A 19,739-nucleotide genomic window follows, 5' to 3' on the forward strand; every position below is an offset into this window, starting at 1 on the left:
CTGCGTACAATGTTGTCAGGATTTTTTTTTAATATTCCCATTTATTTTAGGTATGTCCTGACAAACAAGCTTCAAAAAGAAGAAAAAGCATTATCCATGAACTGCAGTGTTACAGTAACCCCCGTCTGACAAAATCATGAGGAAGCTAGTAGGGGATGAAAGACAAAATGTGTGTGTCTTTTCGGGCTCATTGTTAACAAACAAAAGAGATACAAGGCATACAGTAATATGCAAGACCACATTTCTAGACCCATTGTGCTATGTTTTGGAAAGTTCTTATGGTTTGGTTGTTTTTATTGCTATGTATGCCTGGCTTTGCTTCACATTGACAAAAGCAGCAAGTCCTGTTCTTTTGTATCTCAGCACTTGTTCACACCACAAGGCACATTAAGGTAATGGTAACACACTGTATACGTGTGTTTGGGTGCATTAGCATTTATGGCCATTGTTTGCAACCCACTGCACATATACAGAGTGCACTACAATGCACAGATGCACATACATGGGGAGCGGGGGTGGATTGGTTACTCTGGGCATCTGCTCTAGATTCTGTCTGCTCCAATCTTAAGAAATGCCCCTCACTGTGCATTACAGTCTGCTGAATTGTACAAAAACCGAGCAGGACCTATTTCCTTACGGGTTGAGGTTCTTTCCCAGCCCATTCCAATGGATGCTCTGCCTAATGCAATACCCTTTTTCTCAAATAAAATCAATGCCAATGAAGAGACAGGAAATGAAATGCACTTTCTTGGAAAAGTGAGATTTCTGCGTACTCCTTATCTTGATGTCAACAGTCACTAGGACAAAAAGTGAGAAGGAATCTTCCCAGGGACAGCAAGAGACCGAAACCCTGCCTTGCTCTACCCAAAACTAGAAAAAGTGAAGTTTCACTATAAGGTACCCACAGTGGCAGGCCTAATAACCAAAGGGTGCAAGATTTTATCTTGGGCCCCCCTCCCAAGACGGGGGGGTTAGGGGTGCGGATCACACTGGTCCCCGCTCCCCCAGCGGTCTCTAATGTCCATTACCCGAGACCCTGCAGAGCACACCATAGATCCTGCATAGCCCACCTGAGACTCTCTATGGTGGGCTGGTCTGGTCGTAGGGATGCCGCCCCGGTACAGTTGATACCCATGTAAGAGGCCCCCAGACCCCTCACATGGGTACCGGCCATACCCCCCTGATGGCGGTGTTCTATCAAAGGTTGTGACTACGTTAGAATGTGGGACCGGTGACGTGGTCACACGTTTTAACGTAATCCCGGCCAGTTTTTCGGTGGTGGAATGTGTGACCGCCAATAGGTAAAGCATTCCAGCGCTTTCTCAGCTGTTCCAGGGCAGATCGGCATCGCAAATCGCATGTGCAGGAGAACCGATCTGCACTGTAACAGCTGATCGGTCCTGAAATGTCACTTCTCTCTGACTGAGATCTCACATTCTCACATTCCACCGCACTCACAAAGTCGGATAGAAGTGACATTTCTTGACCGATCAGCTGTTCCAGGGCAGATCGGTTCTCCTGCACATGTGATTTGCGATGCCAGCCTGCCCTGGAAAAGCGGAGAAAGCATTGGAATTCTTCACCTATTCCACCGCCGAAAAACTGGGCGAGATTACGTTAAAATGTGTGACCACGTCACTGGCCACACATTCTAACGTTGTCTCAAACTTTGACACATCACATGCCTACCTGTAATCATTTAATCAGAGAAATAGATAATAGGGAACATTACAGTGTAATATTCCCCATTATAATCCACTTGTCTAATTACATGAAAAAGCAGTACACAACAAATAGTGTCCAGGACCAGACCCCACTGGGCCCCCCCCACAGCCTCAGGCCCCGGCGGTAGTTCCGCCACATGGTACCCATACACTTTCCCCATGATGAACAATTAGACTCTTCAATGATGTATGTTGTGATAATGATCCAACATTTCAGGTAAGCTGCTTAACCAACCAATGACACAGCAATCACAAATCCTTTTATACCCAGGCAACTGGCATTGAGAGTTGGTGTTTATTGAATGCAATACATTAACTTAGGGATGCACCGATACCAGTATTTCGGTATCAAGTACCGATATTTGTTTCGGTACTCGCTGATACCGATTACCGATACCGCGAGTCCCATTCAGGAAGCCAGGCGCCGTGTAATGACTCGCCACCTGGCTTCCTAGTTAGTCCTGAAGCCAGGCAGTGTGTAAAGACTTGCCACCCGGCTTCCTGATTAGCAGGGAAGCCGCCCCCATGCTTCTTGTCACTAGGTGATGAGAAAGCATGGAGCCGGCTTTCTGGCCAAACAGGAAGCTGGGTGCTGTTTAATGACGCGGCGCCCGGCTCCATGCTCCCTCATGATGAGGTGACGAGGGAGCATGAAGCTGGGCCAGTCAGAAAGCCGGGCGCCGCTTCATTATACGGTGCCTGGCTTTCTGATTGGCCAGTTTCCTGATCAATCAGGAAGCCGGCGGGCAGCGAGTCATTATACGCTGCCCAGCTTCCTGTTTGGCCGGGAAGCCGGCTCCATGCTCCCACAAGTGACGAGGGAGCATGGAGTCGGCTTCCACCACAGGGGTAAGCTTGGAGCGTTGTCTACATTACAACACACACAGGACCATGGGGAACAAAAGTAGCCACCCTCCAGAAGGAAGGACAGTGTCAGCACCAATTCAGAGATGATTTGAGGATCTACAGCCGAGTGATACACAAATAAGAGACATTTTTATGAATAGTTAAGATACTTAAATGCATTTCTGAGTTTAGCGTCACTTTAACTCTTGAGTGTACAATTCACTAAACTCTGTGAGGGGAATTTATCAAAATCAGGAGCAGATTTGCACTGCAGCCAATCGGCTTCTCTGTCTCATTTTCAAAACTTACCTGAGCAAATTGAAGAGAGATGTTATTCGGTTGCCATGGGCAACTGCTCCAGATTTTGATAAATTCTCCCTTATGAGTTATTTACTGAATTAGCTATTTCTTCAAAACATGCGGAATTAAGCTCATAATTTAGGCTTTATTTTTTTCACCCTTTTTATATGGTCGATTCCAGTGACAAAAAAGGCACATAGGTGCAGTCATTTGCGCCCATAACATTAAAAACTAGCCAGGGCTTAAAAAACACTTTTTATGTGATCCTATTCCTGCCCTCGGGATGGCATTCTTTACCGCTGTATCCTTCTTTGGATGAACTTATATTCCAGCAATGTGTTCTCAAATACTCCCATTGCCTTAAATTGGTGGTTATGAACACATTCACACTAAATACGGCCTACCTCAGCCTGGTGATAATTACCTCATACTTTGATTTATTTTATTTTACGTATTTCATGCAATATTTATCTAAATTTATATGTATATAATGTTTTCATTTTGCTTTATCTAACATGTTAATTTACTTTTTTTTAATTTAATGTGATATTTCACTAAAAAAGGTCACATGACCATCTCATGAGAGAGCGTGTAGCGTTTAGTGAATTGACCCCTATGACACTTATTTAAAGTATGCATTTTCTGGGTCTGTGAGGCAAACACAAGACAACCAGCATTCTCTTTAGGTTGCCTGACCCCACACTCTCCTCATGATGGGGTCACTTTAAAGTGTAATCCAAAGCAAAGCTTTAACTTTTGTGGGGAGGGGATGGAAACCCTGTCAGGTTTTTGCGTCCTCTCTCTCCATTTGTTCTGATGACCCATTACTGGGACTGAAAGTGATATAAAGTCTAAATTGGAATGCTCTCAGACCAGAAATAGGGGAAAGTCGTCCAATGAGGACACCCTGCCCCTCCACAGATTCCTTCAGAGAGTAGAGTGACTCCGCCCCTCCAGATACCTCACACACACACAACAGCTTGACCCCATCCCCTCACACAGCACCATAACACAGAGGATTCTGTGGGGTTATGGTGCTGTGTGAAAGGATTTGGTGGGGTTATGGTGCTGTGTGAGAAGATTTGGTGGGGTTATGGTGCTCTGTGAGGGGACAGGGTCATGCTGTTGTGTGTGAGGTATTTGGTGGGGTGGGGTCATCCTACTCTGAGAGGAAACTGTGGAGGAAGAGCACAGAATCCTCTCACGCAGCACCATACCCCCACAGAATCCTCTCACGCTGCACCATCACCCCACAGAATCCTCTCCCGCTGCACCATCACCCCACAGAATCCTCTCCCGCTGCACCATCACCCCACAGAATCCTCTCCCGCTGCACCATCACCCCACAGAATCCTCTCCCGCTGCACCATCACCCCACAGAATCCTCTCCCGCTGCACCATCACCCCACAGAATCCTCTCCCGCTGCACCATCACCCCACAGAATCCTCTCCCGCTGCACCATCACCCCACAGAATCCTCTCCCGCTGCACCATCACCCCACAGAATCCTCTCCCGCTGCACCATCACCCCACAGAATCCTCTCCCGCTGCACCATCACCCCACAGAATCCTCTCCCGCTGCACCATCACCCCACAGAATCCTCTCCCGCTGCACCATCACCCCACAGAATCCTCTCCCGCTGCACCATCACCCCACAGAATCCTCTCCCGCTGCACCATCACCCCACAGAATCCTCTCCCGCTGCACCATCACCCCACAGAATCCTCTCCCGCTGCACCATCACCCCACAGAATCCTCTCCCGCTGCACCATCACCCCACAGAATCCTCTCCCGCTGCACCATCACCCCACAGAATCCTCTCCCGCTGCACCATCACCCCACAGAATCCTCTCCCGCTGCACCATCACCCCACAGAATCCTCTCCCGCTGCACCATCACCCCACAGAATCCTCTCCCGCTGCACCATCACCCCACAGAATCCTCTCCCGCTGCACCATCACCCCACAGAATCCTCTCCCGCTGCACCATCACCCCACAGAATCCTCTCCCGCTGCACCATCACCCCACAGAATCCTCTCCCGCTGCACCATCACCCCACAGAATCCTCTCCCGCTGCACCATCACCCCACAGAATCCTCTCCCGCTGCACCATCACCCCACAGAATCCTCTCCCGCTGCACCATCACCCCACAGAATCCTCTCCCGCTGCACCATCACCCCACAGAATCCTCTCCCGCTGCACCATCACCCCACAGAATCCTCTCCCGCTGCACCATCACCCCACAGAATCCTCTCCCGCTGCACCATCACCCCACAGAATCCTCTCCCGCTGCACCATCACCCCACAGAATCCTCTCCCGCTGCACCATCACCCCACAGAATCCTCTCCCGCTGCACCATCACCCCACAGAATCCTCTCCCGCTGCACCATCACCCCACAGAATCCTCTCCCGCTGCACCATCACCCCACAGAATCCTCTCCCGCTGCACCATCACCCCACAGAATCCTCTCACACATCACCATTACCCCAACAAAATCCTTTCACACATCACCATTACACCACAGAATCCTCTCACACATCACCATTACCCCACAGAATCCTCTCAAACATCACCATTGCCCCACAGAATCCTCTCACACATCACCATTACCCCCACAAAATCCTCTCACACACCACCATTACCCCCACAAAATCCTCTCACACATCACCATTACCCCAACAAAATCCTTTCACACATCACCATTACACCACAGAATCCTCTCACACATCACCATTACCCCACAGAATCCTCTCAAACATCACCATTGCCCCACAGAATCCTCTCACACATCACCATTACCCCACAGAATCCTCTCACACAACAGTTGTATATCAGAACTCTGTGATTCCTCTCTGTTATTAGCTCAAAATATAAATACCTAATTCAGAACAAAAATCACTTTCCAGAGATGTATTGTTGCACTTTGATCAGATATTTCACGCATATAATCGTCATGTCACTACCACCAGTTATTTATAAACCTTCAGAGCTGTCAGTGAAGATGAAACAAAGTTCTCTCTCATTGCAACATAATGTGTAAACAAAAACAATTTGGACATCCCTGTCACACTCCATACTGGTATACTGCCATCTTTATGGGGTGCTGTGGCAGTTATTGGACGCCACGATTGCAATGCGTCACTAGCACACCTTGTATTTGAGGAATATAATCCCTTTTATTTGTGCACAATTCAAGTCACAGAGTAAATGTGGCATTTTGGAGCCTTGCAGGGTTCTGAAGCATTCATTGCATTGCCTCCAGGTCTTCAATTATACACAAATAGAAAGGATTATTTTCCTCAAATACAAGGTGTGCTGGTGACATGTTGCATGAGTGGGAAGAATAAAAAGAGAGAAGTAAAGAGAAATATAGAAGTGCTATAAACTCTCGTTTCTATTCTGTTGTATTACTACAAGGACAAATCCCATTATTACTTACTAAACAGCAATACATTTCACACTTTTTCTGCCATTGGAGGAAGATGTAGACAAACACACCTACTAACACAGGGTTAGGCAACCTCAGCACTCCAGCTGTAGTGAAGCTACAAATCCCAGCATGCCTCTAAAAGTCATGCTTGTAGCGCTTGGCTGTCTTGCAATGCCTTATGGGACTTGTCGTTCCACAACAGCTGGTGTGCAAGGTAGCCTACCCCTGCATTTGCACATACACACTGGGCAGGGACAGATTGTGAAGAACAGAACACGATTTAAGGGAAGCCACCCACATACTGAAATTCATGATCATTTGTATATAAAACTAGATTTTGGGAACACAATTATTTTTGCTGGACTTTAGTAATTCTAGTTTGCAGCTGTGTGTTTTACCATGTAGCACCAGCCAAAGTCTGCAGGAACCTATTCAAAGCAGAAAACGATTGTTATTTCTGTGAGTCATTCATAGAGGAACATTAGTGTTGCTCACGATCCATGCCATCTGGCCAATTCCCAAAGTATTATTCTATACTGGTAGATTTTCCAGCAAACTTTTATATGAAAAATCTCCTGAGATCATGCCAGAGACTTGTAGAATGTTGGTCAAAATTTTGTTTGGTTTCATCATTTGATTTTGGAAGGAATGGAGTTTCTGGAACAAAAACCACATTCACTGTTAGAATTCTGTACATTCGAGAAAAATTTTCTATGCTGCTCCTTTGACGTTGAAATGGATCGTTGATATGATCCCATGAACTAAGCCCTCACAATTTTTCGTCTGGAGGTCTACTTTTCAAATGACGTGCTCAATGAGATCTATCAACGAAAAAACACCTGCATTCAGGGGCGGGGCGGTGTATTGAAGTCAATGGCACCGCAGCCACGCCCGCAGTGCAATCGTCTGCACCCGGAATGCAGGCACATTAGTGCCTGCGTTCCGGACCAGTGCAATCTGCAAAAATGCTGCAAGCACTATTTTTGCAGATCACACTAGAGGAGAGAGAGCCGCCGACTGTCAGTTCCTGGCCGAGCGGCTCTCTCTCTCTCTCCTCACCGCTCGGCTATGCTGCTGTGACAGCGGCTTCCTCCTCCGCGGGCTGCAGCGCTTCCTTCACTTCTCCTGGGATCCCTGCTGCATACAGATGGGAGAGAGCAGCGGGGTTACAGAGGAGAAGCCCCACAGGACACAGCCAATCGCAATATACCAGTGTTCGCTTTGCAATCGACTGGTAGATCGCGATTGACCTAATGGGCACCCCTGTATTAGAGAATCAAGCAAACATTCCAAAAAACATTGGGGGGAATTTATCAAAACTGGAGCAAACAAAACCTGGAGCAGATTTGCACTGTAACCTATGAGCTTCTCTGTCACTTTTTTAAATCTTACCTAAGCAAACTAAAGAGAGATGCTGATTGGTTGAGGGCAACTGCTCCAGATTCTGACTGCTCCAGTTTTTATAAATTCCCCCCTATTTCCAATGGAATTCAATGGTGTATGGCCACCTTAACGCCATCTTTCTGACCATGTTACACCTATATTTGGGGTGCACAATGAAACATGGTCAGATTCACAGCCCCCCCCAACCCAGGATTCTTCTCCCAGCAGGATCCAGGCATCTTTTGAATTTGGTGCGGCTGTATGTGGCCACTGGCACAGCTGTGTCATTCATTCACAGACCTTTCACATGATCGGTTACTGGAGATACTACAAGCCCCTTCAACCACTGTGGGAGAGGGACGCGTAGTTCTCTGTTGAATTATTATACAGGATTTATATAGCGCTAACAGTTTGCGCAGTGCTTTACAATAAAGATATTACAATCACAATACAATTCAAGACAAGACGGTAAGGGGTTACATGAGGGCTTACAATCTAAAAGGGAGGGTCAAGTGATACATGACGAGGTAGCTGTGTGGGGATGAATTGTTTGAGAAAATGATAGTTCAGTGGTTAGGTTGAGGTGGGATAGGCTTCCCTGAAGAGATGAGTCTTAAGGGATCGCCTAGAGGCAATCACAGTAGGAGATAGTCGGACAGGTTGGGGTGAAGAGTTCCATAGGATGGGAGAGACTCTAGTGAAGTCCTGGAGGCGAGCATGGAAGTTGATGAGAGAGCTGGAAAGCAGAAGGTCTTTTGAAGAGCGGAGGGGACGGTTGGGGTGATACTTTGAGACCAGGTTTGAACATTCAATGTCACTCTCCAGCTAGAGAAGCTGATGAAGCCGATCTCTGCTTCATCAGCTTCTCTGGGGGTCCCTAGGTGACATTAGGGGTCTTCGAGAGTTGTGGTTGAAGTTGTGTGTAAAAAAAAATAAAAAAATTAAAGAATCATAAAAAAATAAAGAAGCATAACATTTTTTTAAAAAGAAAATATTTTTTTCCAAGTCCCCGCCCCTTACATACACACACAGATATGTGTCGGGTGCGCCTAAGTGCGAGGCGATTGCGCATATTGTGCCGCACATGTTACATATCGCCGCAAACGTCGGAGAGCAATCATTTTAGAGCCATTAAAACCGGGTTCACACCTAGGCGTTTTACAGCGCTGATCGACGCGCTGTAAAACGCCCAGCAAGTGAAATCCCATTATTTTCTTACGCCCAAAGAATTACAGGAGCTTTGGGGCGTATTTCCGTGCGTATCCATTAGGATACAGCCGGATAGCCCTCGTAAACGCACGTTTGATGCGTGTTTCGTGGATCGCAAATCGAGGGAAAAATGCGCGGCCCGAAACGCGTGTCATACGCGCATATTTCAATCACCTAGGTGGGAACCCAGCCTGAAGGTGAACTATGAGTTAAAAGCACTCGCCTCATAGTTCTCCTTTAGGCTGGGTTCCCACCTAGGTGATTGAAATATGCGCGTATGAGACTGTCACAGGTCGGCTCAGTAGATCGGGAAGTGAGCGAACACATACCGATATTGTTTTCCAATGTTTGTTTGATTGTTTATATGATCGTCTTATATTATTACAGTCTCAAGCTTACAAGCCATATAGAAGACAAGTTTATACTAGAATTGTCCCAAACTGCCATTTTTTCACCTCCAGAAGATTAGGGGGAACAGCACTTAGTCACATTTGTTGCTATCTGTTATAATATTTTTTCTATTTTTTATTTTCACTAGAGAAGATTTGCACAGTAAGAGTACACACAGATTTTTCGGAAGTAATGTATAGTAGGATTTAATGTATTATTTATTTATTAAGTTCACACTATAAGAGAACATATGTAAACAGCCCGCGGTCAATTACTAATATATGGTTCACAGCTGTCATACAGGCTATACAGCTAATTATTTCTTCACTTCACATACCAAGCGCAGCATGAGATTTTACTGAGGTTTTGATTGCACATTGCTGCAGCTGGTAATTATCGACACACTGTTTTCCCTCCCAGCGCAACTTTTTGCTATTTTGAATATTTTGAATTGTATCCTTTGGGCTATTGGAAGCCAGTGTAGGGATTTACAGAGGTGGGGTTGCAGACACTGTGCGGTTGGTTAGGTGAATGAGAATTGCAAGTGTGGTCACGGTCAATCCACTTTTAAGTCTTCCTGTAACTGAAAGTCTGCACCTTGGTATGAACAGCGGCTGCAGAAATCTGGGCATTGCCCCCGGGATGCACGGATCTTTTAGGAATGTGTGTGCATTTATTAATTTTTCTTGCAAAATGTTGAATATACTTAAGTGATAAGTGTAAATAAAACACACAGATCTCTTTTAAAACCAGATTTATTGTCAGAATTTACAAGTTTTCTCTGCAACCTTAGATACAATAGCTTTGTTGCAAAATTCTAATAAATAGCTGGTCTCGAGCATCTCCCATTCCCAGCAAAAAAAATAAAAAATCAGAAATCAAAACAGTATTTCAGTACATTTGAAAAGGCTCGCAAAAATCAATTTACAAGTTATACCAGCCATGACTATATAAATCTCCTTCATACACTCATTAAAAAAAGACACTTGAACACTTCATCGCCATTGTAACATTTCACCAAATGACACTGGCAAGGTAAATATTTAAATGGTATGCTTTGTCGCTGTGATGTGGATCATTATTTCTGTACATGCCTTTTTTTTAGTTCTTACAAAACAAAACAAAAAACAAAGAAAAGAAAAGCACATCTGAACATTGCAAAGAAACATGTCTCAAGCTGTCACAGGCTTTACCGATAAAGCAAACCATATTTTTTCCTTCTTTTTTTTTTTTTAGAGAACAAATTACATTTTCTTACAAAATATAAATCTCTCAACCTAGATAGAATCTGGTAGCAAATATAGGGTTTAGGTTAAAAATTTAGATATAGGCAAACTTCAAACTGTTTGAGGATATGTATAGATTAGATTATCTTCTCGAACAAGAGTGACTTGTCTTCTGTGGGCCCGAGTGGGGCGTAGGAGCACCTGCACCCCCCGCAGTATCACCACTGTCCTTCAGAGTAGAACATAAAAACTGTGGGAAACTGAGAAATTGTATCTGAAACTTTGTCTTTATTCCTTCTACTTATATATTGCTGAAATATTTAGCCCAAAGAAGAGCTGCATTCGGCTGCAGCACCAAAACCAGTGTCACCCTTTCTGCTCCCATAGCAACAAAATCTGCATAACACATCACACTATGAAGTACAGGATTTTATACCCCAGGTGGGTGTTATTTTACACTACAGACAATATTCTACCCCCAAATCTGATTGTTGTCCTAAAAATTTATAATGGCGTGCACTTCTAAATAGGATGAAAATTAAAAGCATGTCTAAAACACACAAATATTAGTGCTCCATTAAATTAGAAATATATATTTATAAAAAAAAACAAAAAAAAACACCCTTTTCTACTAATTTTTTTTCATCACATTTTGTAAACAAGGCAGAGTCCACCAGGGACAAACATATTTTACAACAAAATGTAAGGACCAGTAAACCTTATATAATTAATACAGACTGCCAATTAAGTAGTAAGGAATGCTATGGAAATTAAAGGAACTTATAGCACCTACATCATAATTCCCAAATAAAACAAAAAAGTACATTGGTGAAAAGCAGAAGGTTTTGATCAGTAGATTGCGGGACATATGATGTATTTATTAACCACAATTATAATCAGTAAACCCATAACATGGCAGCATACCAACCAATCTCTGTTTGTTTAGTCTGCATAAAACCTCTTCATTCTAGTTTGTCAATAAACTCAGGGATTATTGCTATCTTGCATGAGAAATATGGAAACACTAACACACAGACAAGCAAAGAAAACTCCACTTCTTGTTTGATAAACACAGCACATGGTAGAAGCTGTACTGTACAGTAATTTGATGGCTTTACGTTGGTTTTCTTGCCTAATTTTGCATCTGAAAATAATTCCATGTGATAGAACTTTTACAATCTACAGTGAAGTCAATACTATGGCACTAGGGATCACTGCCCAAATAGTGACCACGTTTGGCAAACATTTTCATTTTAAACTATACAATATTTTCAATAGAAATATTCACATTTCAGAAGTGACTACTAAGGTTTCTTGTTATTGCCGAGATTTAGGCAGTGGATTTTAGAGATACTTTGCTGAAACCGTGCAGGCAGTTAAAAAGAGGGAAACAATGAGGAGAATTGTGACTTTTAGTCATCTGTACATTTGGATCCAGGTGCAGTTAAAGCTAAAGTCGAATGGCGTACAACTGGAGACCAGGGGTCTATTGTTCTGCAGTCTATGCTGTCCCTTAGCTCATATCTATAGTGTTAAACACCCATTCTGTGAACTTCTTCAGCTTGGCAGAGGCATTCTGTGATTCCTCCTGTAATCGCAGGTTGTCTTCTCGCAGGAGTTGCACTTCTGCTTGGAGATTTGCTTTGTCTTCTTTCTCCTTCAAGGGTACAAATATGCCATGGTTAGTAAAATTCTACTATATAGTTTATCAATTCACAACGTAGGAAACAATTGTAGTGCTAATAGCAAACACAATGAGGGGAATTTATCAAACTGGTGCAGACAAAATCTGGAGCAGCTGTGCATGGCAACCAATCAGCTTCTCTCTTCAGTTTGTTCAGTTAACATTTGAAAATTAAAGATGGAAGCTGATTGGTTGCTATGCACAGCTGCTCCAGATTTGTTAAATTCCCCTCAATATCCTTTCATTCCCAGGAATTGCACCGGGAGTGTAAAGGAAGCACTATCCTTAATGCCCATGGTAACCAATGGCATCTTTTTATTCAAACAATGTCAGTTCTGCCCTAAAATGAGCCTGGGATTTGCTCATGCAAAGCAACAAATCACTTTAATCATAGCCTCTGCACTGCTTTTGCTTCCCTTTGCTCCCCCAGCACAACATAGTGACATACTCAATACTTCCAGGAAGAACAGAGTATGCGACTCATTCCCTGTCCTCAGAAATCAAGAAGTTCTTGCTGCACTCCTTACCGGAGTCAAAGGAAGACCCGTGTGGACGGGTGGGTGCTTGTAGTGGCCACGGATGGCGCCATGAAGAAATACGATAAAAATAATAATGTCACCAGCACTCCAAGGGTTAATGAAGCAATAGTCAATTTATTGGCACATTGCCATTCAACTGCAAGCGCTTTCGGGGCCTCTAAGGGTCCCCTTCATCAGGCTCAGAATGACACAACAGTAAGAAATCATGCACCTTAAATAGACATCCAACATGTGAGAGGACATTCCGTGTCCTCTCACATGACAGCGTTGATGTTTAGTAATTGAGTGCTCAGGCATCCAGCGCTGTCATGTGGATGTGGGGACAGAGATGTTAGCCCTGCATAAGCTCCAAGTTGTGACGTGAAGCTTACATGGTACTAATGCTCTTCACTCCTGCAAGCGAACAAAGCAAAGGGATGGTAAATTTGAGCAGCTTTGAGGGCTGGTCCTTCATGGTCAAAACACAGTTTCACTCAAAAAGTATTTGTAGAGTCAACAACTTCTAGGTGATGAAGTCAGGATTTGAATTGCAGCCCATTGCTGCGCTTCGCACACTAGGTGCTTATGCTTAAGGTGACCTTATATATAAGCACCTAACTGTGCGGCTCTTTATTTTGTAAGCCATTTACAGTGTTAAACTTATACAATTGACCTTTGGTCGAGCAGATAGCAGTGTGGACCTGTTTTTTTAACTTTGTTAAAAAATGTTGTTTGTGCCCACCTCCCACACTATACCACACTGAATAGAATATTTTACATATAGAAAAAAGGAGAAACTGTATCATAGAAAGAGTTTTTTTTCTGGTCAAGTCCTACACAGCTATAAAAAGCTCAATAGGAGCTACACTACACACAAGGACATTATTTCAAATCTCTGAGCTGCAGTGTCATAAGGAAATCATAAAGGTACGTTTTGTTTTCCCATAAAGAGCAATATGACCAGCTTATGTGGTAATTTCAAATATAAATGTATATATGTGGTAATTTCTAATTGGAATGTGTACCTTTTTAAACATTTTTTCGCCAGGTTTCCCAGGTTAATCCTCCTAACAGATTGTAATAAACAATAGTTAAGGTTACTTTACAAAAGAATAAATATCAGGGGTTCACCAGATGAGAAAACTGTCTGAACATACTGATAGATCATAGGAATTCTTCAAACAAGAGCTTTCCAGGGACTATCCCTTTCCCTGCTGTGATAGAACAATCAGATGGGGATAGTCAGAGGAACCTGCCAAGACATCTCTGGCTACTCCTGCACAGACTGTTTGCAGTAATAAACCCACATGAACTGAAAACCTGTATCTCCCTATAAGAGAATTCAACAGGATTTTTTTTGTGTGCACAATCCTTATAGATGTTTACAAGGGGGCCAGGCTCTGAGGGACTAACATGTCAATCATGAAGTTTCTTTCAGTTGACCAGTGGAGGAATGACCCACGTAGTGGCCCACATGGCTGCTATGGGGCCCGACAAACAGGGCGGCCCAGTCAGCAGCAGGAAGGAAGGCAGAGTCTAGTCTCAGCCTCAAGTGCAGGTGTCTCCAAGTACTGGCCCGCAGCTACACGGTCTGCATCTCTGTCAGATGCAAACTGCATAGCTACTCCTGTCAGCGCCGACAATCACTAGCTCCGTTCGGCCGAAGCTCTGACAGCTCTAAGCTCCGGCCAAAAGGAAGACCGGACCTCATCAACCACTGGATCACCAGGGAATGTGCAGGTGGTAGGGTTTTTTTTATTTTTATCTGGGGGGAACGAGGGTGGGTGTATTATTATGCATCTCTCTATCTCTAGAGAGAGAGAGCGAGCGAGCATGTGTGTGTTGGGGGGGGAATGTATTTATTTATATATGTGTGTGTGTGTTTGGGGGGGGGGGGGTATTTGAGTGTGTCCTGCTGCAGGACTCCCTAATATGGCATTTAAAAGTGGCAGCTGCCACCTGTTGAAGTTGAGGATCAGATGACAGCCGCTGCATGTAATGGTATGCGACATGATAACATGCAGTTAGGAATCAATCACTATCCCTGTATGCACAATCGATGTGTCCAGGAATAGTGATTGTTTTCTAACAGAAACAGAATGTAACCATATCATATATAATAACATATGCTGTAGCTCAGGCACCTTGGGACATGACTGTAGAAATGTGTTGTACAGTGGCATTTTGTGGGGGGGAGACAAAATTTTGCTATGGGGCCCTGTGATTTTTAGTTACGCCACTGCAGGTGACCATTATATGTTAAAGTAAACCTTTCCGACCTGAGAACTCTTGTTCCTGGGTTGTTATGCTTATCCACTTGGCATTCAACAGAAAGCTCATATAAATTCATTTTATATCTCCTTATTAATGGTGGACGTACCTTTTGTAGGTCATACTGCAGCATTTTCAGCATGCTTTCCAGCTGTTCAACCTTTGTGGTTAGCGAAGTAGGAGACTCTTTTCTAGAGAGAAAATTCAAGAGACATTTGTGAAATGCTGCTCTACAACATGAAGTTCTCATTTTGATACATTTCCTATTGGGCAGTTTAAATAATTAACCACACTATTTTCTTTATGAAATGAATTTTACCTAGTTGAAAACAGGATTTTTGTCTTACCGTGAAATCCTTTTCTTGGAGTTCATTTAGGCTGACCATACACCTATCAATTTTCTTTTGTTGAACCTGCGGGCTGAACGAAGGAAAATTCACCCGATTCCTCCATCAACACAAACAGCATTTCGATCGAGGAATCCCGCTGTTTACATTGTATTCTGACAGGTGCCGCCGGCACCTGTCAGAATACCCGATCAGAGCGAGCAGCTAATTGGCTGCCGGCTCTGATCGCGCAAAAAATTTCCAGCAGGCTCCTTCGATCGGCTGATCAAAGAATGCCGTCTGAAAGGGAGCCAACAACCCCACAGTGTGTGAATTTCAGCCGGTACATTAAAACACGGCTGAAAGTCGACCAGTGTATGGGCACCTTAAGGGACACAAGGTCAAAAGTAATTCTGACATGTACAGGTTTTACTGCTGCCTATAGGAGCATTGGACCCTAGCAAAAAAAAAAAAAAAAGTTGCTGGCCAGCTAGGTATAGCCGCTCTCACTCCCATCATGTTTCAGGGGTGGGGCCTGTGTCCCTTAATGAGCTTTAGGAAAACAGGATTTTGATTTCCCACAGAATCCTTTTCTTAATTATTAGGGACAGGGGCTCAGAAGTAGACATATGGGATGTCCAAAAGCAGTCCAGCTCAGGGGTGGGCAGCACAGCAAAAAAAAAAAAATGCTAACAGGCACAGAAAGATGAAAAAGAACTAGGAGCTGCTTGTAGGTCAAAGAACTGTCTGAAGGACCCTTTGTCAGAAGCTGGCATCATCTGAGACCTGAACCTAGTAAATCTTAGAGAATGTGTGAACCACAGCCTTGCAAATATGGGAAACAGATGCCTGATGCAGAAAAGCCCAATAGGCACTTGTTGATCTACTAGACTTTGCCTTGACAGGAAATGGCTGAATATTATTCTTAAACCCATAAGCTTGAATAATGAGCTGCCTGAGCCACCTATTAACAGTGGAATGAGAGGCAGGTACACCCTCAGGAATGACAAAAAGAAATCTGAAAGATGATGTAGCTGAGAGATAAACTCAAGCAGCTCATACCACAACAATTGAGGGAAATCTCCTTGGGATGTACCAAAGCAGGACTCTAAAAGTTCAGGATCCAACTGAACCTATGAAGTCTGAAAAGGCCGTTTGAAAACAGGCAGATAGGGTCTGAGCCAACTGTTTTATCAGCGAGATGTCATCCAGATATCCCATGATGGGAATGGCCTGTGAACGCAGCAGAGCAAGCATAGTGGTTAGCACCTTGGTGAATACACAAGGTGCAGTGGACAGACCAAAGGGAAGGACAATAAACTGGTAGTGTTGTTTGCCTCCAGCATAACACAGATCGTGCTGAAAAAATGGGGACATGCAAGTAAGCCATCTTGATGTCGACGGATATATCGTCATAGCTCCCAGATGTAGAGAAGCGATGACTACCCTGATAGATTCCATGCAGAATTTTTTTACTCAAATGAAGACTATGAGTACCATTTAGATCCAGAATGCCCCCTTTTGCTTTGGGAACTGGGAACAGAGTAAAAACCCTGAAACCTCCCCTTTACCAATAGCAATGGCTCCTTAAGACAGGACTTCTGTCAGATTAGCATGGAGATCTGTAAGTCCCAAAAGCAGAAGGGGATGGAAATTCTAGCTTGTAGCTCCTGGAGACTACAGCCGTTATCCATGCATCCAAGATGCTTTTAGCCCAAAGTCCACAAAGGCTAAATGTCCTGTGGGCATCTCCTTACTGCAAGGTGGACTTGCCAGCAGGCTTGGAATACAAAACTTTTCAATATGCTGCCTACTGCAGAAGCAAAAAAAAAAAATTCCTCAAATCAACTAGTGTTCTTTGACCTTATTATCCATCATACAGTTTTTAAACTAAAAGCACTACCTAAAATTATTTATTATTGGTTAAGGATGAATGCATATTTAAAGTGCTATTCAAGCTATTTCAGATGCCGATTAAATCCCTTATTATGCATGCTGCTCTTTGAGGTTTATAAGTTCTAGTTTCCTGCAGAATCAGCTGGTCCCCTGAGCACTGGCCATGATATCCCGTTTTAGGGTGGCTTCTTTCCCTCGTCTGGTCCTATGGAGCCAGCCTTGAATGCCAGTAAACTGAGTGTCTCCACAAACACACAGGTACAGCAGGGCAACCTACTCCCTTGCTCCTTCCCCAAGCTAGTAGATTAACAGGTGCTGAATACAGTTCTGTCCCTTGTGATCTTTTACTGGACAGGAAGTTCAGGGAAGCTGAGATGAGAGAGTGGAGCTGTTTGAAACCCTAATGACTAAGTGCTTGGGCAAAAATAAATACTTTGCTGGGAAAAGTATATTTGTTTGATCCGGATTCATCATGGCAAAAAACGTTGAGAGTTTAATAATACTTTAATTTGAATAAGCCACTGTACTGTCAGAAGTACCTTAGAAGTATACTTTTCAGAATCTGCATCCCAGTTTCTGAAATGTATTCCTAGCAATAGTAAGCTTTACGCTACTAATCTCTGCTGAAGACTTACTGCACCTTATGGCCACATATTTTAGCAATCTTAGCCCTTACAATTTAGTTATAGCTAAGTATTTTAGGAACTGGGGAATGGAATACCACTAAACAAGGTACACCTTAAAGTTAACTACTGTGAGATTACATCTTTCTGTTTGGTGCATTTCCAGTAAAGTGCGTCTTCCACTTGTGACCTACTGTGAATAAAGCAATTTCAAATTAAATACATTACATATATGCTGTTGTCTGTTTTTGAGATAACACTTTTTGCACTGCTTTGTAGTTTTAGGCATGCAGCTGCAGCAAAAAGAACTATGACATTAATGCACGTAAAGCACAAAATATAAAGGTTTGGACAAAAGGAGGATCTAAATAAAATATTTTGGGCTAAGCATGCGGGTGGAGGGTGGCCTGTGTACATTATAAGCATTGGTGTCCATTTTTGCCCATCTGATACTTGAAAGACCCAGCGCTGAGGCACTTCCAAAATCCACTGTACTCTGTCTGCACCTTCCTCCACCAGTTGTTGGCCCCAAAGAAGTCTAAGGGGAAATCTTGGAAACTACTGAGCTGGAGAGGCATAGTCTGTGGTTCTTGGAGCTGGTCTTAATTTCAAGGGGCAAGGCACAGGGGTGAGTTTCCTTTAACAGTCCTTTAAGAAATCTAGAAATGTAAAGGCAGGTACCTACCTACCAGCCACAGAGAAAGCCCTCTATAAGTACTGGGTATAAAGATTGTGTTCTGAAAATGTTACACATTGACTAAATATAGCAAATTAAGCTAACTTACAAAGCGTATTTATTCTTCTATTACATCTGCATTGTTAAAAATGTAAGATTTCTTACCCATAGTAAGGGCTGGACTGAGAACTCGCCTGACCTTCCAACTGATCAACAACTGAAGCCGAACTTCCTGGTCGGTCTTCATCTTCTGTAGATGAAAAGAAGGAAGCTCTCTGATCTACAAAAACAATAACGACAACTTCAGCTTTTTTTTTTGCCTATAATCAATATGAATTTATATGGAAATATTTGCCAAGTGGCAAAAGTAAAGAAGCATATGTGCTTTATTGATCAATGTTAATGTTTAACCTTCTTGGCGGTATTCCCGAGTGTGGCTCGGGGTTTATTTTCAGTACCAAAAGCGGTAACCCCCGAGCCACACTCGGGACTACACAGCGCCCACTTACCTTGTCCACGATCCTCGCTGTGTCCTCCGGCCGATGACGGCATCCGTCTTCCCTCCCTTGCAAGCGTACGCGTCGCAGGGGGGGCGGAACCGGTGGGAGTTTTAAACATTAAAAAAACGGGGAAAAAATAGGAACAAAAATGGAAAACAAATATAAAAAATCAGACCGCCAGGGAGGTTAATAGGATGCTATTGGTAACTGCATTTTGTCTATCATTATTGCTCTTTATCATTACATGAGCCTGATGGTATTCAAATACAAAAACAGTGTGTTAATGCCAATGTTACCAGCAACGATCTTCTAAAAAACTGCACTCGGGTTCTATTGAAAGTAACTATTGTAATGCGGAATCTTAATCAGATCAACATGTAAGGGAGTGGAAAAGCATTTCAGTTGTGTGGGTGGCAAAGCTCGCTGCTTTACAACAGTATAAAAAGAACACTGGTTTTCCACATTGAAACTCTGACAAAGGACTCAGCCTTGATTAGACAACCTGGTTACTGGTTTAATTGTATCTTTGCTTAACCCCTGAAAATTAAAATTAAAATGCGTGACGGAAAAGCAATTTTACTTTTGTTAGTGAACTTGTTAAAGTAGAACTATGACCTCACATTAAAATCATATGTGCTGCATCACTTAATTTAAATAGTGCATCTGCATCAGTTTTCTTTTTGCCCCCCCCCCCCCCCACACCCCCCCCAACACTTGTGTGCCCCCACAGGCA

The 19,739-nt window shown here is 43.6% G+C and overlaps 1 protein-coding gene across 4 annotated transcripts in view; it reads right to left on the reverse strand.

Annotated features, from left to right (window-relative positions):
• Positions 1-11,539: 11,539 nt before the first annotated feature.
• Positions 11,540-19,739, reverse strand: part of SIPA1L1 (signal induced proliferation associated 1 like 1) — a 148,865-nt gene continuing 140,665 nt past the window's right edge. For 3 of the 4 annotated variants that reach the window (XM_018561638.1, XM_018561637.1, XM_018561635.1), the window contains 3 exons: positions 18,672-18,786; positions 15,095-15,176; positions 11,540-12,169 (listed from right to left, as the gene is read on the reverse strand). In XM_018561638.1, coding sequence (XP_018417140.1) covers positions 12,026-12,169; positions 15,095-15,176; positions 18,672-18,786 — 341 coding nt within the window. In that variant the 3' untranslated portion in view covers positions 11,540-12,025. The remainder of the gene's footprint in view (positions 12,170-15,094; positions 15,177-18,671; positions 18,787-19,739) is intronic. The other variant, XM_018561636.1, reaches the window with a different exon arrangement.

This window comes from Nanorana parkeri, unplaced genomic scaffold (assembly GCF_000935625.1).
Source record: "Nanorana parkeri isolate BGI_ZX_2015 unplaced genomic scaffold, ASM93562v1 scaffold535, whole genome shotgun sequence".
Lineage (NCBI taxonomy): Eukaryota > Metazoa > Chordata > Amphibia > Anura > Dicroglossidae > Nanorana > Nanorana parkeri.